At 38.2% G+C, this 23296-nt stretch overlaps 1 protein-coding gene across 5 annotated transcripts in view; it reads right to left on the reverse strand.

Annotated features, from left to right (window-relative positions):
- Rb1 (RB transcriptional corepressor 1) overlaps nt 1-23296 on the reverse strand; it is a 143094-nt gene that overhangs the window by 14874 nt on the left and 104924 nt on the right. For 3 of the 5 annotated variants that reach the window (XR_013042521.1, XM_076545360.1, XM_076545357.1), the window contains exons 18-23: nt 8735-8850; nt 6122-6267; nt 3602-3747; nt 2156-2260; nt 1087-1200; nt 819-982 (exon numbers count right to left, since the gene is read on the reverse strand). Coding sequence is in view for 3 of the 5 variants with exons in the window: in XM_076545360.1 (XP_076401475.1) it covers nt 819-982; nt 1087-1200; nt 2156-2260; nt 3602-3747; nt 6122-6267; nt 8735-8850 (791 nt within the window). In the remaining 2 variants the exon portion in view is untranslated. Of the gene's footprint in view, nt 1-818; nt 983-1086; nt 1201-2155; nt 2261-3601; nt 3748-6121; nt 6268-8734; nt 8851-23296 lie in introns of those variants that run through there. The other 2 variants (XM_076545358.1, XM_076545359.1) reach the window with 2 other exon arrangements.

Here is a 23296-nt window from a genome sequence, read left to right on the forward strand (position 1 = left end):
TTTGTGTGGCAAGTACTTTTATGGGTGGTCCATGTGGCCAGCCCAAGAAAAATACTAAGATCCATTGAGTTTACAGTAAATTTAGAATAAAGAATCTGGGCATGATGACACACGACTTTAATCCCAGTACTCAGAAATAGAGGCAAGTAGATCTATGAATATGTAGCCTGCCTGGTCTACATAGCAAGTTCCAGGCCAACTCAAGGGCTACATCGTTGAGACCTTGCTTAAAATAAGTAAGTAAGTAACTAAGTAACTAAGTAGCTAAGTAAATAAATAAATAAATAAATAAATAAATAAATAAATAAATAAATAAATAAATATTGTTAAGCTAAAATGATCTACTTCAATGGCTTATAAAACTATTAGTGTTTTAGCTGGGTGGTGGCAACACACACTTTTAATCTCAGCAGGTGGGAGGCAGAGGCAGGCGGATCTCTGTGAGTTGTAGGCCTGCCCGGTCTACAGAGCAAGTTCCAGGACAGCCAGGGCTGTTACACAAGGAAACCTTATCTTGAACCCCCCAAAACAAACAAAAAACCCACAGAAACTATTAGTGTTTTGAAGACCACATAACATTGGCTCTTAAACTATGTACACAGGGGACCTCAGCAGCTGGGCAAGTCCATCAAGGTAAACGCATTTCTTTCTCCCCAAATTCTTGTCATACGTTTACTTAAGGTACATAAGGAAATTAGATATCCAATAGCCTAGCCCATTCTAAACAAAGAAAGCTTTGCATTTTTATGCTTCAGTCAAAATTATCAATGTAAATGGTATTTTTTTTTTCAGCATTCCCTTAAAAAGGAAACACCAACCTTGATCTTGGAGTCATTTTTGTTGGTGTTGGCAGACCTTCTGAAATTTTATAAGGACTCTTTAGGGGTGATATATAGATGTTACCTCCAGGAATCCGTAAGGGTGAACTAGAAAACTTGTAAGGGCTTCGAGGAATGTGAGGTATTGGTGACAAGGTGGGAGGCTAGAGATAAAACAAAAGGAAAAAAGGTAATTGAGCCAATGTTTTGGTGGGGATCCATTACTTTGTCATTAGATTTCCCCAATCAAAGGATATTTTCAACATACCCTGGTGGAGGCATACTGCAAAATATTTGTTTTTAGTCTCTGCATGAAAACTGAGTTATAGAATACTATAATGGAATCAAACTCCTCTTCTCTGATCAAAACACGTTTAAAGGTCTGAGGAAAAATAATAAAAACATGTTACATGAATTTAAGAACTTGTCTCTTTAAATTTTCTTTTAAAATAGTTTGTACATAGTTTTATAAAAACCACATTTTATAAAGAAAACAATAATCTGAAAAGGCTTCTTTAGATTTAGATTATATATTCAAGGTGAAATGTCACCAAGGTGATCCAGAGAAAGGGCCTGATAGCCAGATGGAAAGCTGGCTATCCCACAAGAGTTATAGATAGGCTATGCTGAGCAAAAGTTAACACCATAACCCCCAGTACGCAGACAACATTCACTGGCCTACAGCAGCCCCCTGGTCTAAAGGTTTAGGAAGTGTGCACTACTCCCTTGCAAGAAGCAGACATTTAATATCAACATTTATTATGCAACTTCATTTTACTTTATTTATTCATTTTTTTATTTTTATAAGCAGGATCTGTAACTCCATACTCATGATATCTCTTTCTCACTTAGCATTCCAAGTAGGAATTGTAGGCCTGGGCCACCATGTCCAACTTATGAGACAATAATCCAGGATTCCCTGCTGTGCTCCAGGATAGAAATGTGAAATGTGTCTCATACTAAGTGTGTTTCATCATGATGGCCTCTCTGTGGGAGAGGAGACTAGAGACACAAATGGGCTTGCAATGGAAAATCCTATTGTGTCTTTATAAAGATTCACTTACACTGGCTTTTCCATGGAAAAATAAAAACTAATATACTACAAAGTTTATTTCAAATATCCTGGTTATTACTATATATAAATATAGTATTATTTATGAACTTCAAGTGTGGATTTATACTTCATAGTTTGTCATAGTTTTCTAATTTCACTTTAGCTGCAAGTAACTAGCCAACATTATAATACTAAATCAGAATATATGATCTCTAATTAACAACTGACATCAATTTTGAACATTGATCTATTTTTTAAAGTCTTACCATGAGAGATTACCTACCTCCTGGACAGCATGAGGAAGATCCTTGTATGCAGTTACGATGATTTTGAATTTAAGGTCTATGTTCTTGACTTTGCAGATGCCATACATAGAGCACATCATAATCTAATAAGGAAGTGTGACAGAGCACTCAGAACTTTAGTATATCTTTCTTTGGGCCTTAAAAGAAGGTAGTTTAATTTCTTCTAAGTTTTTTTCACCTATTCTGAGCTTAGTTTAACCTGAAGTCTATGTAAGATGTTTAACTAAAACATCTGTATTTACAAAACAAAATGAGAGCAGCTAACTCAATTATTCAGTACTGACTACCCAGTTTGTTAAGTTACCCTGACTGTAGCTCCAGCTCATTAATGTTTATCAAAAGTGTTGAAGCTAGAACGGGCCAACTGTATGATGAGTACTTTTTTTAAAAAGGTTGTATAAAAAAGTTTCAAGCTATCCAGTGAAGTAACATGTAATAATTTGGTATGTACAGACGTGCTGGTGACAGAAACCCAATACTGTGAACCATGCTCTGACTCAATCTGAATGTAGGTTAGATTAGTTTCGTTGCTGAATTTTCATTTGGCTATATCACGATGATAAAAAGATTTTCTACATGGTACCATTCAATAAAACTATTTTAAATGCAAAACTAAGATTTGAAAATGATTCTCTGTGGCCTTAAATATCAATTTTTAAAATCTGTATGAACTTTTCCCCCTAATTCAAGTATTCATCATTCTGCAACATTTTGCTGACATCTGCTGTTACCAAGGATTCCTGCTCACCATGTCCTGCTCAGTGTCTTACAACTGAGCCTCACGCTGAGAATGCCATTTATGATGCAGTGTGCCAATTGATATTTTTCTTCCCCTTTAAAGTATCACTCATAAAAATCTGAGCAAAAATAAGCAAAAAGCTTATTCTCCTGGAATCTGATTGTCTCTGTTATCTCAGTAGCTTCACCACTGAGCTGCATCACCAGCCTTTTTATTATTTTTACTTTGGGACAGGGTCTTAGTAAGTTACCCAGGCTGCCCTTGAACTTGTCATGTAGTACTGGCAGTCTTCAAATTTGTGAGTCTTTAGCCTCAGCCTCTTGAGAATAGTTGTGATTACAGGCATATGTCACCACTCCTGGTTAGATCAGTTCGTTCCTGGCTCATGTTATTTCTACACTAAAATGAAATCTAGCTTATCACAATATAGAAAAGGCTTATGCTAAGTGGGTTACTTGGTAATTTTTTAAATAAATAATGTCTGTGTCTTAATTAAAATATACATATAAAATCTAAAGCTCTGATTTGTAAGAACTATAGAAAAAAATATAAATGGCACCCAACAAGTGATGAAATAGATTACTAAACTAATGTAGCTGTTCACTTGAATCCAGTCTTGAATGGAAATCAGCACACAGTTAACAGTAAGTAGAAGAAATGACAGTGAAATGATTGACTTTCTTACCTGGTCCAAGTGCCGGTCTTTCATGAGCTCATACTCATTTTGCAGTGTGTGCTGAAACAGAGTCCAGATAATATGCTCTAGTTCTGGATGCTCAGACAGAAGGCGTGCACATAGTGTATTTAATCGGAGATATGCTAGACGGTACACTGCAGACATAAGGGGAATGAAGTCTGTTTACTGTTCATTTTCAATTATGAGTGGATTTTTTCAAACATTAAATCCCTTTATAATATTGTAAGTAGCATTTTAATAATAACTTAGCATCTAAGACTATTTTCATTATGAATAAATGATTCCTAGTATTAGCAATGTTACAAACACAAGGCTCAATAATACTTGCTGAATTGGCTATTACATTATGAAACTGAGGCAAAGAGGAAAGGTCAGATGATATTGTGAAATTAGGTAAACCAAGTAAGATTTGCTTTGGTTCTGTTGGTAATCACTCATCATAGTTGCTGGAAATTTCCATTAACAATATTAGAGATTATTTTTAAAATAATGAAATTGCAAGTGATTATTCTTTTTTACCCAACCTTAAAAGAAAAAGATCCCATACATTTCTCTATAAATACCAATGGAGCGTACTCATGAAAACTGTAAACTCTATCAGTGCAATATGACCATGACAGGAAGAAGTTTAGTTTAAGGGTACCACTACAAATATGACTTCAGAGAAAATAAATTTGTATTTTTATCCATTTACTTTACATATAAAGACCCATGGTTCAAAATGTTCCTTTACAATCTTGCATAGGGTAAACAAAACTTTTCAAAGCTAACAATTTATCCCCAAAGGTCTGAAACTTTATTGTATGTCAAGTTTTCTAGGTATACATATATATATATTTCAGTTAGGTAGATAATCTTCAAACACTTCAAAGACCTACAGAATATGGCATTTAAAATGTTTTCAAAACCTAGACTTTTCTGGACAATGAGACACATCTGCTTTTGCAGCACCAATTACTTCAAAGGGGATGATGGGCATCGAATAAACTCATTATGGAGTTTGCTTTCTTTATGACAAAAGTTAGCCACTAGGCAAAAAAAAAAAGCCCTTGCCTCAACTGCGTGATAGGATGCTGTATAAACTACACATGCAGGAACCACAGAAAGATGACCACTGAGATGGTCCTTCAGGTTCCTGCTTTGCAGAAGAGACTGACAGACATTCTACAGGACATGGAGAGAAATGACTGGTGAACTTTGCTAGAAGGGGCAAAACAGTCCTTAAAATTTCCTGCTTCACTGAAAGCCATGCCAGAGACTCTAGGCCTATAGGCTAAAAATAGATGCCTCAATGCTACAGAAAAACTACAGAAAAGACTCTGTCCAGGCAGCCAGATGTCTCTGTAATTTCTAAAATTATGGAAGCTGCTTGCCATGTACTTCCTGTTTACTCAGGTAATATTATATCCTTCTGGGATGGAGTTAAAGACTAGATAGTTATAATTATAGTTTTCCTTAATCATGATAAAAGATAACTTAGATATAAAACTTTAGACTCACAAAAATAGGATAGACTATTTTCTTTAATTTTGCCAAATACAAATAGACTAGATATTGTAACTGTAATTCTTGCTTGATAACTGCTTTGCTATATATAATTTTACTATGTTAAAGTTAAAACCTTCCTTTTTGATTATACAGAAAAGGGGAAATGCTATGGGATGTCTTTCTATATGCTATAAATATGTGTGGCTCTCATTGGAGAGTAAATAAAGCTGCACTGGCCTATGGCAGGGCAGGATGGAGCCAGGCAGAAAAATCCAAAAGCGATAATGAGAAAGGAAGGGCAGAGTCAAGGAGACACCAGTCCACTGTCAAAGGAGCAACAAGATGCCAGCAGACTGGTAATGCCACAGCCACATGGTAACATATAGATTAATAGGAACGGATTAATTTAAGATGAAAGAGCTAGCTAACAAAAAGCTGAAGCCATAGGCCATACAGTTGGTAATTAATATAAGCCTCTGAGTGATTATTTTATAAGTGGCTGCAGGACAGCGGGGCTGGGCAGGACCGAGAAACTGCTGGCTACACACTACAGATTTGTAGGGTGGACCTCGCTATTCTATTACATCTGCATACAACTAGAGAATGCTGTGTAATCTGATTAGCAGATTTCTTAAATGTCCTGAATATCCAAGAAATATGTCTGTATTATCTCAACTCTGGATAAACACGTGAAAAGAAAAATAATATTAGTGTATTTGCAAACACTAATTTGAAGACGTACAACAGAAACAACACTAACACAGCATTTTCTGAGTGCATACTGTATGCCAGGGCCTACTGACAGCATTTTATATGTACTAATTATCCTCTGATTCCTATAAGGCAATATCCTTGTAGGACAGATGATTATTACTTTTTTCATATTATAAGCAAAGAAATTGAGGCATAGAGATGTTAGGTGATGTGCTCAGGGTCACATATCATAAGTACTGCAGCTATGACTCAACCTAGTAAGCCTGGTTCCAGAGTCTGTGCTTTTGAAAGTAAACTTCTACTGACCTTTTTTGTAAAACAGGGAAAGGGAGGTAGATTTCAATGGCTTCTGAGAATGGAAGGCTGAGGCTGCTTGTGTCTCTGTATTTGTAGCAGAATTTACACGTGTAGTTGAACTTCTTTTCTTTGGGGATCTTATAGGAGAAAGATACCTAGATATATACAAAGGATAAGTCTTCATTTTACACACACACACACACACACACACACACACACACACACACACACACACACACGAGTTGTGTTTGATTATATACATGTACTCAGACACATTTTACCTATTTGATATAATACTGTATACCAAATTCAATGAGTCAGTTATTTAAATACAAGCTGGGAAAGCTAGCTTAACAGGAAAAATGTGCTACCTTTCCAAACTTCAATCTCCCAGACTTTCCTTTAGTTTACATAACTGACAGCTATAAAATGACTTAACTTGCACACTAACAGGTCTCTCTGGAGTTCCAGATGCAGCTATTCAGTTATGACATGAACAGACTCTCGGACCTTCAAAGGCCAAAGCGAACTCTGGATTCCCTCACCAAGTTTTTCCATCCCAAACAAATGTCACTTCATAGCATCTAGTGCTTTAAAGTAAAAGGCCTAGGAATGAAATTTAAAAATTTCTCCATCTGTCTAGTTCCTCAAATATGCTCTAAACCAAATCAATGTAAAACCTGTTATTTCTATTGCAAAATAAATTCCAGACCTTTCATTTCTATCTTTAATGTTTATGACAGACCAAGTCACCCACAACCCTCATTTAAGATGTTCAAAGTCTTCAAACTTTTTTCTCCATTTTCTTGTCTTGATGCTCTCTAGCCCTCAAGTCCAACTGTACTTCAAATAGCAGTCAGAATAGTCTTTTAATACAAATTATACATAGTTGCTCCTGTGTTTGAATGGTTTCTCACTACCTTATAAAAATCTAAACTTCTTACAGCTTATAGGAACTTAGAGAATCTGCACCCCTTCAACCTCACCTCTACTACTGTTACTATGACCCATCCACCCTAGATTTCTTTCTAGTCTCCAATTTAGTCAGTTTCCCCAAACAGCATTTCCCCTGGTCAGCATCCAGTTGCCTTTCAGGTCTCTAGTCAAAATATCACTTCATCAGAAAAGGGAAGCCTCTAAATGCTCTATCACTTTCTCTGTCTCACCCTCCTGTCACTCCATTGGTTTTACTTACAGCACCAAGACTAAAATCAACTAATGGTAATTTATTTGTTCACTGCTTCCTTCCTCCAACATACAAAGTACTATAAGGGAGAAGAACCAGGCTATCTAATCTTACCAGTAACTGACACTGTTAACCTAGCACTTAACAGATAATCATTTACTGACTTAAAGGAAAATATAAAGCTGACTTGTATGAAAATATTACCGAGCAAACAAACTCATACATAAATACAGAGTCTCGGTGATCTAGAAATACTTTAGATAGAAGTTACCATGGAAATGTGCTGTGGGATGGTCTGTATGTCAAATGTGTTGCTCTGATTGGTCAATAAATAAAACACTGACTGGCCAGTAGCCAGGCAGGAAGTATAGGCAGGACTAACAGAGAGGAGAACTGAGAGAACAGGAAGGCAGAGGGAGACACTGCCAGCCTCCTCCATGACAAGCAGCATGTGAAGATGCTGGTAAGCCACGAGCCACGTGGCAAGGTATAGATTTATAGAAATGGATTAATTTAAGATATAAGAACTAGATAGCTAGAAGCCTGAGCCATTAGGCCAAACAGTTTAAATAAGCGTCTGTGTGTTTCTTTTATAAGTGGGCTGTCGGACTGCCTGGGCTTGGCGGTACCCGGAGAGAAAACTCTCCAGCTACAGAAATGGTATCTCAGGAAAATGGTCCCTGTGTTAATCATGGAATGCTATATTTCTACAGAATCAGGCAGAAATGTTAAGCACATTTCTATGAAAGGCAGTAGCTGGAAGGATTAAAAAAGCATGGGTGTTGGTAGACTACTTGGGTTCATTTCTGTCTATCTTAAGTTACCTTATTTATGTCTTTCCCATTTTACAGATAAGTGTTGCTGATGCAGTATCTCCTAACTTGTAGGGCTGGTAAGAATATTTAATGAAAAATATGAATCTGAAGTACTTATGCAAATGCACAAAATATAGGGTACCCTCAATCAACGCTGTTTCTTCTCTTATTCTCACCAGTACACACCAATGATGTGGAATATTCTACACTACTCCGTACACTTGTGCTATATCTCACCCCAAAGGGTCTGATATATGCTCTCGGAAAAAATGGTCCCTGCTTTCTGGCTGTTACATATACAAGCCAGTTTTGGCTTGTGGGACATTTCCTCTTGCTTTTCCAATTTTCATGTTGAAATCCTGTCTGATCATTAAGGCCTATCTAAAATGGCACCATCTCTGTCCTGAAAAATTCCCTGTTACCCCAACTCCATGTGATTCAGCGGCTTTGTAATTCTTTATAGGACCTTATTTAAGTCATGCATCTTACATTCCTCTTAAAGAAAAAACAATGTCTTATGTAAAACTCCAGTCCTACAGTTTCTATATAATGTTCTGCATTTCCCTTATGGTCAGAGTATCTTTATAGTTTGAATGGATAACACATGGCATTTCTACTTACATATCTGCTGCAGTGTGGTTATTCTGGAGAGGAAGGCTAAGAGGACAAGCAGACTCAAGGTGATCAGGTCCTTCTCCATCTTTGGACTGCTTAATGAGATCAAATAAAGGTGAGTCCTGGATGAAAGAAAACAGAATTATAACAACATCAGCAAGCATGTTTGTTCCGAGTATATATCAAAAGCAGTTATTTGACATGATTAAGCACTATTAACTTTAGGCAGAATGAGATCCATTACTCCATTTTGAAATTCTTGCTTGCCAATTTTGATATTGTGTGCATGCACACACAAAAATAGAAAAATGTATGACCTTAAATATTCCTACAACATTGAATACATGGTCTTAGCTTTTGGTTTTTTTTGAATATTCACTTACATATAATGAGATGTATTAGGGATGAAATAAAAGTTTAAGTACAGGATCCACTCATGTTTCAAATATCCCTTATACATGTGGTCTGAGGTAATTTTATCAACACTCAGCTTCACTTTCTGATTATGATCATCATATGAAGTAGCATCATATTAGGATATAACAAGTTTTGGATTTGAAGCTGGAAAACAGACCAGAAGGTAGAATGATTTCTTAGCCTGACTCCAACCCCAAAAAAGGCTTTGGATTTTGAAGCACTTCAAATTTCAGAGGTTAAGCTAGTGATGTGTAAACTTACTAGGAAAGAGGGGAGAATTTAGGCAAAAAAACGCACAAAATATTCAAAGTATGTAGAGAAGAAAATAATAAGTCTATGAACAGAACTTAATAAAACTGAAAACAAAGATAAAATATATTCTATCAACAAAGATAACAACTATTATTTAAAATAACAAACAGACCTCCAGTAAAGTTGATAAAAAGAGAAGGAAGAGCTAATTAGTGCTAGAAACTAAGAGTGGAACATCATATGAAAGATACAAAAGATAACAGGGGACTTAAAAATAATTTTTGTTAATAAACTGGAAATCTTAGACTACGGTTTTAAAAAATCCTACAACCATCACACACACACACACACACACACACACACACACACATACACACACACACACACACACACACACACACACACACACACACACACACACACGCCCCAGGTTGGTCCCATGCAGGCTCATTAACTGTTGGTCCAGAATCCATGTGCTCCCATGAGCTCAGGTCAGCTGTCTCTGTGGGTTCCTCCATCATGACCTTGACCCTCCTGGCTGGGAATCAAACTTAGATCCTCTTGATGAACAGGAGTGCACTGAACCACAGACATCTTTCTAGTCCCCCACATGAACTTTTTAAACCTCTAGAAGGTCTGGAAGCCATGATACCAGATGGCTTGGACAGTGAGGCAAAAGGGGAATTAGCAACAGGAAAATTGGCAGAACTGCACCTAAGGGTAAACTAAACAACAAGACATTTGCCTCCTCTTCTACAGTGGTGAAAAAAATTGAGATTTGTTGATCATAAAACAAGACTGCTTGTCCTGAAGTCTCCAGACAGAATCTAAAAAGGAACTACTATACTAAAGAAAGTAGCATTAATGAAAGGTTTTGATCACAAATTTTACATATTCCATACTGCTTCCTGTCTCCACAGCCTTGGATGTTTGAAACTATGATCATAACCTCCAGGCATGAAAACATAATTATCAAGCTAAGTAAATGTTGACTCTAAGAGAAAAGAACTACAGATATTAGCAAACCAAAGGCTTTACAAGAAAATTATATCCATGCAAGTCACTACACAGTCAAAATCCCTTCCCGGGTCAACACAGCCTCCAGCTAACTTTCAGAGATTTACACTTACACATGAATGCCAACCAAGTATTTCAGGCAAGTTTCTACTATGAAAGTACCAAAGCAAACCAAACAAGAAACACTTCAGGAAAGAACAAATGTAAAAGGAAAGAAAACCCAATAAATTAAGTTAGCCAATCAATATTCCTTTTGAATAGAAGTTACTCAAGTCTAAGTAATATAGTCCCAAACAGTATGTTCTTCTTATCCATCTTAATTTCATTCACCTCATCTCAAAATACATAAAGAATTAGGGTTTTTTATTGTTTAAAAGCTTTATAAAATTTATGTGTATGGGTATTTTTGCCGACATGTATACCTATATATCACATGTACATAATACTTTGTATAGGCTAGAAGACAGTACTTGGACCATCTAGAAGTAGAGTTAGAGAGGGTTGTTACCTATAAGTGTTGAAAAATGAAACCCAGGTCCTCTGCAAGAACAACAAATTCTCTTAATGGCAGAGCCATCTCTCCAATTCTGGTTTGTTTGTGAGACACTCACTATGCAGCCTTGCCTGGCCTGGAACTTGCTAGTTAGACCAAGTAGGCCTCCAACTCAGACATCCCCTCTCTCTGCCTCCTGAGTTCTGGGATTAATGACATGCACCACCATACCCAGCAGGGTTCATTTTTCTTAATTGTAAAGTAGAGATATTCAGGTAAGAGTATCTAAATTAAAGTATTGTGAATTCATATGATACAATGCTAACAATTTGGACTAAGGTTTAACAAAGTGTCATATAAATATTTGATGATATTATGGTTATAGTCTTTATTTATAATTATAAATGCCATTTACAAAGGACAGTATATCTTTTCAAATGCAAACATATGCCTAATAAGCCATCCATCCACCCAGTACACATGTGTATTTTGTCCAGAAGTATTGATTTGTCACTCAGCATTTTCACTATGTTTATGCAGTGTGAACTAATCATTCTCTACCACGAAATAACAAAAAAATCACACAACCTCCTTCTCCTGCCTTTCCATGCTTGCTCCTTCCCTGTCTTGAATATTCTTTGACCAGAGCAGTCCAAGTCAACCCACACCATAGTCACATCTCCTCAAACAGTACTTCCCAAACATCTTGTCAGGGGGGTTGTAACTCCCACTGTTTCTTACCTGTAACTGCTCTCTCTATTCTCACAGCATTGGTCATTACTTGTTACTACGTTTGTTTACTTGCTTAGTAGCTATCTCTACTATAATGCAAGATCCAGGAAGTGGATTTTGTCTGTTATTCACAACAGTTATTTCTAATGTTTAAAACTGCTTTGTAAACATTAGGGGCTGAATAAGCATTTACTGAGTAAATGAATGGAGTGAGATTCAAGTTCTCATGAAATCAAATTCCTTGAGATTAATTCTACCTCAAAGTTAGAATAAGGTTAAAATGGAAGTTTCTTAGTTATATACTCTTCTAAATCCCTTAAACACAATTTTAAGTCAGGCGTGATGATGTGCACCTTTAATCACAGCAGAGGCAGATGAATCTTTGTGAGTTTTATACCAGCCTGGACCACAGACCATGGACCACAGTTCCAGGATGGCTAAGCAACACAGTAAAACACTACCTCAAACAAACAAACCAATAAATAAAAAACCACTCCTTTTTTTATAATTCTCCCCACAATACTAGTCATATAAAAATATGCATCATATCACAAAGTATAAGCATGTCAACTGCCTCAGAGTGCTTTTGCAAATATTTTCTTTAGAGAGTAAAGCACAGGGCTGGAGAGATGGCTCAGTCGTTAAAGGCTAGGCTCACAACCAAAAATATGAGAGTAAAGCACAGAGGAACACAACGGAGTATTCTGTACAACCTAGAATGAAAAGAAATTACTTTAAAGTGTAAACCATCAGTCTCTGAACAAACAGCAGGCAAGTGTAAAAAGCCCTGAGGACAGTGGCCAACAAGCTGACATGCTTCCTATTCAATTCGTGTGTAGTCTAGTGGGAAGAAACAGAAAGTGATCAAGTAAGAAAGTAACTTTGTGATTACAAATTCAGAAAGGGTTATAAAATAACAGCAAACATCTGTACAATAAGTACAACTTTACAGTGCAGGGGGAATACATCCTTGAAGGGGAACTGACACAATGTGAGAAACAGACATTAAAAGGGGAACAAAGCATCAACAGTCTTGAAAAGAAGTTAGAATGTGATGAAAATACAGGATGCTTTGCCAAGTTTTGAAAAAAAGGAAGAGAAAGTTATATGTGAATGAGGAAGCATAAGAAGGGCAGTTCAAAAGTCAGGAATAAATGTGCTTGCACTGCTGAAATGAGGAGACATAAACTGTCTATTAATAATGTTATGACTAAAGTTTACAAGTCGGTTAAAGACAAACATCCTATGATTGAATGACCACAATTAGAGAAACTTCCTCAAATAATCCCTGCCTCCTAACTGGGATCTCTGTGCCAGAAAATCAAAATCACCAGGCTTTGCCTATGGAACTCTAAGTTCCCCATGTGTATAGATTATCCTCCAATGTCAAATGCTACGTCAGGCCCAACCTACTCTTACAGGCAGTTTTTTTTTTTTTAATTTACTTTTAGTACAGTATTCTTTAAAAACAATAACCCAAGCACCCAGGAGGCTGAGGCAGAAGGACAGAATTTGAACTAGTCTGGGTTAAGTTAGTTCCAGGTCAGCCTAGGCTATATGGTGAAGTAAGACCAATCTTAGTAAATAAGTGAAACTTCAAAACTTTACAGACTAGAGTTGTGACTCAATGAAATGCAATTGCCCAGCCTGCGAAACCAAACAGCACCCACATAACACTTGAAGCACTTCACTGGCCTTGGTTTTTGATGCATCACCTTCAAGATATCCAGAGTTTACAGGGTTTTAGAAGCCTTGTATTTTCTCTGAAACTGAACTCATTAAGAAAAGCACCTGAACAGCAATAGAATATAGTTCCATTGTAGGCTACTTGCTTTCCATGTGCATGGACCTGGATTCATCACCCAGATCAACACACAACACAAGAGAAGCACAACTCTTATCCTCTTTTCCATCTCCATCACATCCAACCTCTGCCACCTGCCATACAGAGGAGAAATGGACACACAAAGATACAGCACATGTGTGCATGTGTGCACATACATCTTCCATCTCTTCAGGAACTACGAACTGTATTTTTCTATTGTGATGTAAGTTCCTGAAAAAGTAACTATCTTTTCTTAAATAGCAATATTATTGTAACAGCTCAATTTTCTGTCGTCTTATATTTCCAAAGAACTTTCAAACTTTCCCTCAATTTTATTTTCTAAAACAGTAACTATAAATAAATAACTATAAAAATAAACTAGTTACCCAAGCCAAGTCTGAAGTGTTTCAAATGCAGTTTCTACTGTGACATCACAAAGTTCCTAAATCCTAATGGCCAACTGCTAGAAGAAGAATTTTCGTTCTCCTTTGACTAAAGCAATAGGGGCAAGAAAGCAAAATGCTAAAAAAAATCACATTCACATGAATTTATGAGAACTCATTTTAATTATACATTAAACTTTCTAGATAAAAATTTCTTGTTGGCCATTGAGAATTATACACTGTAAAGAAGACAAGCAAGTGGTCTTTCTATCATCTCTAAGTTTGATAACTATTATTAATAACACAAAGACATTACTACATACTTTGCTTATTTACTTCACAACTAAAAGTCTACCTTCATGATTCTCCCTTGTTTAATAAGAATACTAGTTAATACTTACTGAGCATCTACTATAAGTGAGACTTTATGCTTTTTTACATACATTCCTTCATTCAGTCCTTATATGTTTACAAAGTAGACACTATTACTCTTTGCATTTTACAGATAAAGAATCAGAGGCATGAAATTATCATACATGTCCATATGACTAGTGCATGGTGCAGCGGGGCTCAAGCCCAAGGCTACCTGCTCCCAGAACCTGTGCTGTTTCTGACTATACTAGGACACAGCTATGCTCCTTTGTTCATCTTTCTGTTCTTCCTTTGCCTGTTGTTATGTTTTGTTTATTTCTTCATTTTCTTTTGTTGTTGTTTTTGAGACAGGGTTTCTCTGTGTAACAGCCCTGGCTGTCTTTGTAGACCATGTTAGCCTTGAACTCACAGAGATCCACCTGCCTTGGGCTCCTGAGTACTAAAATTAAAGGTGTGCACCACCATACCTGGCTTTTTATTTTTTTTTTCTTAAAGATTTATTTATTTATGACATATACAGTGTTCTGCCTGCACGCCAAAGGAGGGTACCAGATCTCAGTAGAGATGGTTGTGAGCCACCACATGGTTGCTGGGAATTGAACTCAGGACCTCTAGAAGAGCAGCCAGTGAGTGCTCTTAACCTCTGAGTCATCTCTCTGGCCCTGTTGTCATGCTTTTTAAACTATGCTTCTACCCTGTTATCTGTCCTTACCTGCAGTTCCATGTCTCAAAATTTCATCAATCATTCATCTGAGGGTACCAAGACAAATAGCACATCAATGGTAGGCCTTACTACTTAGAGTTATTAATAATCTAAACAAAAGCCTTGGTACCGTTACATTTGGATCAGGATCGTATCCTAAATGCTTATGTTCAAAGCTTGGTCTCCAGCCTATGGCGCTATTGAGGTGGTAAAACTTTCAGAAGGTATAGCCTAGTAGGAGGAAGTAAGGTCATTAAAGGTATGGTATTGAAGGGGATATTGCAATCCTCACCCCTTCTTCTCTCTGCTTCCCGGTCAGCATAATATATGAAGCTTCCTGTACTATGCATTATTGGCCTCGATATTCTGTCCAGCTACAAGACTCAAAACAATGGAGATGCAACCTTTGAAACCATGAGCCAAAAATAAACCTTACTCCTTTTAAGTTGATTTGTTCTGGTATTTTGTCAGAGACAGAAAATCAACAGAAAGTTGTAATGGGTAGCCATTCCAGCCAAAATAATTTCTCCAATAGAAAGTGGCACATATGCCGGGCAGTGGTGGCGCACGCCTTTAATCCCAGCACTTGGGAGGCAGAGCCAGGCGGATCTCTGTGAGTTCGAGGCCAGCCTGGGCTACCAAGTGAGTCCCAGGAAAGGCGCAAAGCTACACAGAGAAACCCTGTCTCGAAAAACCAAAAAAAAAAAAAAAAAAAAGAAAGTGGCACATAATAAACCATCAGTAATGCTGCCCTAATGCTATAGTAAAGCACCAACTATTTTACTTACAACCTTTTATTTACACTCTAAAAGAAGATACTTCTTTTACTGCTCTGTTACAAAATATGAAAAGCAGCTAAGAGTAAACTGCTAGGCACAGTAAGTGATAGAAACAGAATTTGGTCTAAAGCTATTTGACTCTAGAGTCTCTCATTTTTTGTTTTGTTTTAACCTTTTAAGTTACAGTTTATACTCTAATAAATAAGAGACTGATAAATAAAAATATCAACACAGAGTAGTTCCTTCCACAATATTAAAATGTACAAGGTATACGGATATCAAAGGAGGAACACCTACCTCAAATCAGGTGTGTTAGGGAAAACAACTTAGAATTTATGCCTGAGGCAAATCCCCAAGAAAGAGTAATTATTTTAAGTAAAACGTGAGGAATAGGGCTCAGAGACAGAAGAGGAATTATGACCCAAGAGAAACTTCATGTACTTCATTAATAAGAAAAATAGGTCCATTTTCCATTTTAAGAGGAAATCCCCTAAGGCTAGGTAATTTACAAAGAGATTCATTTAGCTCGAAGTTCTGGAGCCTGACTATGTAACATCATGGTGCAGGCTCTGATGAGACCCTCCCTGCCTGTATCACACCCTGGTTAGGGAGTCATGTGAGAGAGAGAGAGTAAGACAGGAAGCTAGAGCACTAAGAGGGACCTGGCTCTCTTGTAACAAGCTTCTAGCTAAAAGGTCAACTACATCAGCACACTGAGAAGCAAGATTCTAGCATATGAACCTTTGGTGATGAAGTACAGTCAACTATAGCAAGGCTATAACAAACAAGATGATACATTTAAAGTGCTTAGAATGGCACCTGGCACATAAGTCCTTAAGAAAGAAATCATTAGTTCCACAAAACTAAAACACAGATTGCATAACAAGGAAACAAGACACTTAAGGATCTCTAAGGAGGAGATTAACAAGTTCTACATAAGACTTTGAAAGAATCTTCAAAGTAAAATCCCAGGATCTGATATATAATGAACATTCAGTTATGTTTTTGCATTAGCAAAAATTTTATATCAGTAACATTAGCAAGTAATATGGCCACATTGTAGAGTAAGTTAAATACAGAAAGGCACAAATAAGAAAACTGATGACTGAATTTGCATTCTAGCAGACACAGCATGCAACTTTCACAGCTAGCATCCAGGATTATCCAATAACTTCTAACAGTGATTCTTTACATGCTGTGTATTATACCGATCACTCACCCCTAAACTGTGCTAGGATTAGTCTGTGTGACCAAGGGATATGTCAAAAGTGACAGCAAGAGACCTCTGAGGTTAGCTTATTAAAGACTGGCAGTTGCCGTCTTAGGATATCTTGCTTCTGGGATGGGGGAACCAGCTGCTATATAACAAGCAGCTATGGAGAGGTCCATGGGGCAAAGCTTCTGGCTATCAGCCAATGCCAACAGCCGTGGGAGTAAATCTTGAAGTCAATCAGTAAAGCCTTGAGCTGACTGTAAACCTGGCTGACAACTTCAAGATCTCTCATGAGAAAATACAAGCCAAAACCACACCTCTAAGGTGCTTCCTGACCTTCAGCAATTCATACGATAATAAACATTATCGTTTTAATTGCCAATAAACAACTAATACCTTAATCAACAGCTAATACAGCTAAAATCTGATTTTTAAAACCACTATGAGGGAAAGATGCAATGGCATACTTAACTTCTGAAAGTAAAACTCTGCAGCACCGTTGCCACCTGGCAGCACTCAGGGCGCAGCTTTCCCAGGACTCAGGCAAGCTGCCTCCCGACATGACCTATCTGCTCAAACTAACTGTCAGCTAACTGTTCTCCACACGCTTGCTGCTTTGGTACCTAATCCTGTGAGGGAAGCCTGATTCTCACTGTCAGGAAGATTAGTGTGAATCTCATCAAATAAACAATTCTGTCAGAAAAGTGGAAGCTGTAAGTGTATTCTAAATGACCTCCCATAATTAGCACCTGTTTCTAAAGCAAGCACAAACTTCTCCTGAGATTAGAGGATGGCCAGACTCTTCAGACACAGTGCTCCTGAAAGAGATTCTGACTGCCCAAGCGGGAGAGAAGCCTGCAGTGCTGGTAGAAAAACTAGCAAGGCGGGAAGCCACAGCAGGAGCTGCTATTGTTTGCTGGGTGCTATGAGGAGTATTAGTGGACCCACATTACAGGAAGTGTTTTTGTGCTATCCTAAGCCACTGCTTTGCCTCACAAGAGGAAACTAGGATAGACAATAGAAGACTTCTGGCCTTGGCCTTTCTGCTAGTTCTTTCCCGTGTATTTCTTTGGCCCTTTAACAGTGACATTCCTCTGGCTACTCTGCCACTCTCTATGCTGCGAGAGCTACTGTCATGGCTTTAACTGCATCTACACACCTCCAAACATACATTCAGTACTAAAGCATTCTTTGACTGCAGGTCCCCATTTCCAACTGGACCCTAAAGATGCCCATGTGAATAGATCACGTATGTCTCAACTGTAACACATCCCAACATGAGCGAGAACACTCATTCCCTCCACCACTGAGCAGCTCTGATTCCGTCGTCGGTACTGTTAGGGTAGCTATGCTATCAATCACTTGATCTCTGACCTCTCTACACATAGGGGAATCATCCTTAGTAATCCTTAATTTCCTTCAGGCTTCTAAATTCACCTCCTCCTTTTAGCATGTTTGTGTCTCTATATTTAAAATCGGCTTCCTACGGCCGCACAGAGAGTAGGCCTTGCTTTTTACCTACTATCATGATTGTTTTAGATTTATTTGGTGTATATTAGTACTTTGCCTTCACGTATGAATAAACAGAATCAGTGACTACATGAAGAAAGCATAAGAAGAAAAGGTATTTTTTATTTCTTTGTTATTTTGTAGTGCTGGGGTCACTGAGCAATGCCCTGAGCCCAACAGGAAAGATCTTTTAGGTGCCTGTCCTGTTTTCCAATGTATGTGACTAGGACAACAATCGGGCAACCTTTATTGGTCAGGTCAAAAGGGCCCACTTCCCTCTAACTCCAACAGCAACAACAAAAGCCTGGGCTCCTATAGAGGCTGTCCTTCCGCTCTCCTTCCGCTCTTTTGTTCTCAGCCTCTCAGAGGCAATGCTGGCAACATCTGGTATTGATAGGAAACCCTCACATGTCCCCGGAATTGGCATCTGTTGATTCAAGAAATTGCAGTGGCAAACTAAGAAGTGTTCATAGACCCTTCGCTGTGGGTTGTGACCACTGGAACCTCATCAGTAGCCCTGGACCTTTGTGTGCTCCTATCGGTACTGAGCTAGTCTCCTTCCCTGGATCTAAGTGGATTAAGAGCCCCAATGCCTAAAGTCAAATTATGTTTCTGGCTGTAATTATATCTGGAATAATGTTCATATAATTAGATATTTAAAACATCTGCTATCTATTTAAAAATACAATATTCAGTCACTTTCAGTACTGAAGGTAAAAGATTTTTAAACATAAAAATGTTAAATTTGGTACTTACTAAAACTACTTTTAAGTTAAGGATAAAGTGACATGCTTATTCAGACCCTCTCTGTTTTTTGTTGTTTGTTTTGAATGGGTTAATTTTGTTAGTTTTTTCTACCATGTTTCTTTCGATAAGGAAATACTCTTAAATGAGGGGGCACTTGGAAGGGGTAAAATGACATAATTATATTATAATCTTAAAAAAGAAAATTCTCTATTAAATATTTAATATGAATATAATATGATCACATTATTTTCTTTCCAATGCATAGTGAGACTGCAACAAAACTATCTGGTTAAAGCTGTATCTTTTCCTTAAAAACTTCACACTTTGTGTAACACTTGGCTTTTAGTGTCCTGTTTTTATCTATTGTCTTTTTTGTAAATTTTATTTTTATTTATACGTGAATGTATGTGCCCACAGAAGTCAGAAGAAGGTATCAGATCCTTGGAGCTGGAGTTATAAGCAGTTATGAACCACCTGATGTGGGTGCTGGAAATTGAACTAGGATTCTCTGGAAGAACAGCTAGTGCTCTTAACTGTTCAGCCATCTCCCCAACCTTTTAGTGAAGATCTGATCTAGGCTTCCAAACTGGGTAGGCAAAGGCTCCACCACTGCCCTGCACTGGACCACACTTCCATTTTTTTAATTGTATACCCCTTTCCCCAAACTACTGTAAAGGCTTTATTTTAATTTTTTATTATTACTTTCTGTGTGGGTGCTGTTTTCCTTGCATGTGTATCTGTACACCACCTGCATGCCTGGTGCCCACAGAGGACAGAAGAGGACACTGTATTCCTGGAACTGGAGTTACAGATGGTTGTAAACTGCCATGTGGGTGCTAGGAATCAATCCTGGGTCCTCTGAAAAAGCAGTCAGTGCTCTTATCCAATGAGCCATCACTCCAGTCCCAGAAATCTTTCTCTCTCTTTTCTTTTTATTAGATTTATTTATCTTATTTTATGTATGAGTATTTTGCCTACATGTATGTTTAGTGCCCTCAGAAGTCAGAAGACAGCATTGGATCCCCGGAGCTAGTTACAGATAACTGTGAGCCACCATGTGTTTCGTAAGTAGAACCCAGGTCCTCTGGGAGAACAACACGTGCACTTAAGTGCTGAGCCATCTCACTAGGCACCAGAAGTCTTTTTTGTATGTTTTGTTTTTTGAGACAGGGTTTCTCTGTGTAGCCCTGGCTGTCCTGAAACTCTGTAGACCAGGATAGCCTTGAATTCAGAGATTCCCCTACCTCTGCCTCCCAAGTGCTGAGATTAAAGGCTTATGCCACATGCCCATTGATATTAGTTATATTTCAGTCATATTAGTGTTTCAAAAAGCTTATATAATTCAAACATAAAAACAAAGTTCTTTGTTTAATATTCACCTAAGCTTTGATTAAATTTCCAATATTCTACCGGGGGAAAAATATTGGAAGCTACATGATACAGTGGAGTGTTGTGAATTTGGTGCCTCACTGGTCAGCCTTTCAGTGCCGGCAGCAGCAGCTGACGTCATCCCAGCCTCACCGCTAGGTGTGCAGTACTTCTGCTGTTTGGATGCCATGAGCAGAGCTGCACAGTGACACAAGCACCCTCAAAGGTCCCAGTCACCCGAGACCTCTCTGTCTTGTTCCGCCTGTCTCCCCATCTCTGTCTAGCCATGTCCCCACTTGACACAGCCTTTCTTTCTCTCCCCTCTCCTCCAATAAACCTCTTGCATTATTAGATCTGTTGACATGATGTGATCTCTTAGTGGCTGACCTTGGCCAGCTGGCCAAAGAACCTTTTCTAACATGGGGAACTCAAGTTATGCCAAGAAACTAGGATTGCAGTTCCAGCTCTGGCAATAAACAACCACAGCCAAAGAATTTGCTTCTCACACACATATGAAGAAGCCACCTTCTTCTGATCTGCTGGAGTGACTGAAGCAACAGGAATCCCAGGGGTTGGGAGGTAAGGAAACAGAACTCTGTAATGGGGGCTTGAGCAGACTACTCTTGGGTTTTAGGATCAAGTTCTACTACAATATTAAAGAATTCCAGAATTAATCCAGTGTGTTAGGTAATCAATAACCAACTCAAATAAACAAGTCTTTCTCCTAAGGCAAACCTCTGTCTACTTTAAGACTGGCTTCTGTTACCCATGATCTGTACTAACAAAGTATGCAAGGCATCACTTAAGACCATTTCCTCTTCTGGCATGCATTAAGCACAAGAACTCTTATCTTCTCAATAAAATGTAATGAAGCAAAAGCACATTGTCCTACCTCATCTTACAGCTTAACCTGTATCTTACAACTTAACCTGGATCTGACTGTGGCGGCTTACTGTACCCATCTAGGTTTTTTTGTTTGTTTGTATTTTACAATCAAAATTTATTTCACTTCATTTTGTTCTGAAAACCATCTATAATGTCAGAAGGGCATGGTTAGGATAGATTTTTGTCCAAGGAAAAGTCCAAATTTAGGAACTAAAAATCCTTGTAGCTCCGGATTAGAGTTTTCCCCCCACTATGCACGTACAGAGCTGTACTTTTCCACTTGATGAGCATGCTTAAGGAACTGGCCGGCGTACTCGGAGTGAGGACAGTACGTAGTCCGTCTCAGTCCCAGCTTTGTTAGCCTCCATCATCTATCCACTAAGCCACCCTAAGGAAAGCGTAACTCCAAATTCTAGTTTCTTCAGGAGCACTTTTTAAAATTTTAAAACAGAAAGTTAAGGGCTGAAAAAAATTCTAGAAATCTAATCATAGTGTCTTTTTACAAATAGAACAGAGAAGTTAAATTACTTGAAAAAGGTCAAATTTTAGTGGTAAAGACTAAAAACCAGGTCACTAAGAACCTAGTTCAATTGGTCTTCCCACTACTTCTTCCTTCTTCCAAAGTAGTTGAAAGATCTTTGAAAACTGCAACCCACTTTGTCAGTGTTAACTAAGATTTCATAATCAAATTAAACCCTTATGTCCCAAGATATTCCCTGTACTGCTCTCATAGGAATTTAGGTGGGACTAGATTATCAATTCCTCAAAGAATAAATAATTTTCTGAGTGGGAAAGGTAATAGGACTATACTAATGAGGTTACACCAGGACTAATTATTGTGAGCACTGTCTCTAGCCTTCAAGACCTGCACCTGGAGATGTTTGTGTTTTGAGACAAGATAGTCCCCTGTGTAGCTCCTAGAACTCATTAAGTAACCCAGGTTGGTTTCAAACATTCCATCTTCCTACCTTAGTCTGTGGAGTGCTGGAATTATAGACACCAGCCACCAGAACTGGCTTTGGTTCCTCCCTTCAGAGATCTATGGTCTCACAGTACCAGTGGTGGGCCCAGGGGGTTAATCCATTTTCTTTTGGCCTGGGCCCTCACTGCTATCTCTGGGTTCAGCCCCTCCCCCACAGCCTCTGGTTCAGACTTCCTGTGGTTCCACCAGGGTCTCACTAAATTAGCTGGTTGGGATTAGGAGGGCTGGAATGAGAGTGACTTTCCGTGAGCATGCGGCTCCTGCTGATTTACTGAGTACAATAAGGAACTTCTACTCGGCCCAGTCATTCTGCCTCTTACACATATTTCTTCCTCTTGCTCCTGCTCCTCTGTGGTACATATTTCTTGCCCAAACTAGTTTCAAAATTACAAATTCTTAAACATTAAGGCTAAAAAGTGACTCCTTGACACTGAAGAGCGAAAAGGCTCAATGTGACATCTTAAACATTCAAAGAGTTCCAAGAATCCGAACCAAATAGGAAGCAGGAAGGGAACTTTGTACAGCCTCATTCCTTTCTGTTACAGCCAGGAACCAGACTCCCCTTCTCTGGAGTGAAGTGGCTGACAGTAAGGGAAGCCCGCATTCTCTGCTGGCTGCTCTCTGCACAGCACGTTCGCACTCTCTCACTTAGAAAAAGACACACACAGCCATGATTTTATTGCCTACACACACAGCACAATTTTTTATTCATGCATAAAGAATCTACACTAGTAACTCACAGTCTATATTCCTTCCAGGTTTTCTATAAAGGAAAAACCTTCAACTATTTCAGAGATTATTTGCTGATCCCCCTTCTTCAGATCAGTGTTTCTTATGTGTTTTGAGTCATGGTGTTTCAGTCTCAGGCTACGATAAAACTAGTACCCAAGG

This window comes from Peromyscus maniculatus, chromosome 9 (genome assembly GCF_049852395.1).
Source record: "Peromyscus maniculatus bairdii isolate BWxNUB_F1_BW_parent chromosome 9, HU_Pman_BW_mat_3.1, whole genome shotgun sequence".
Classification (NCBI taxonomy): Eukaryota; Metazoa; Chordata; class Mammalia; order Rodentia; family Cricetidae; genus Peromyscus; species Peromyscus maniculatus.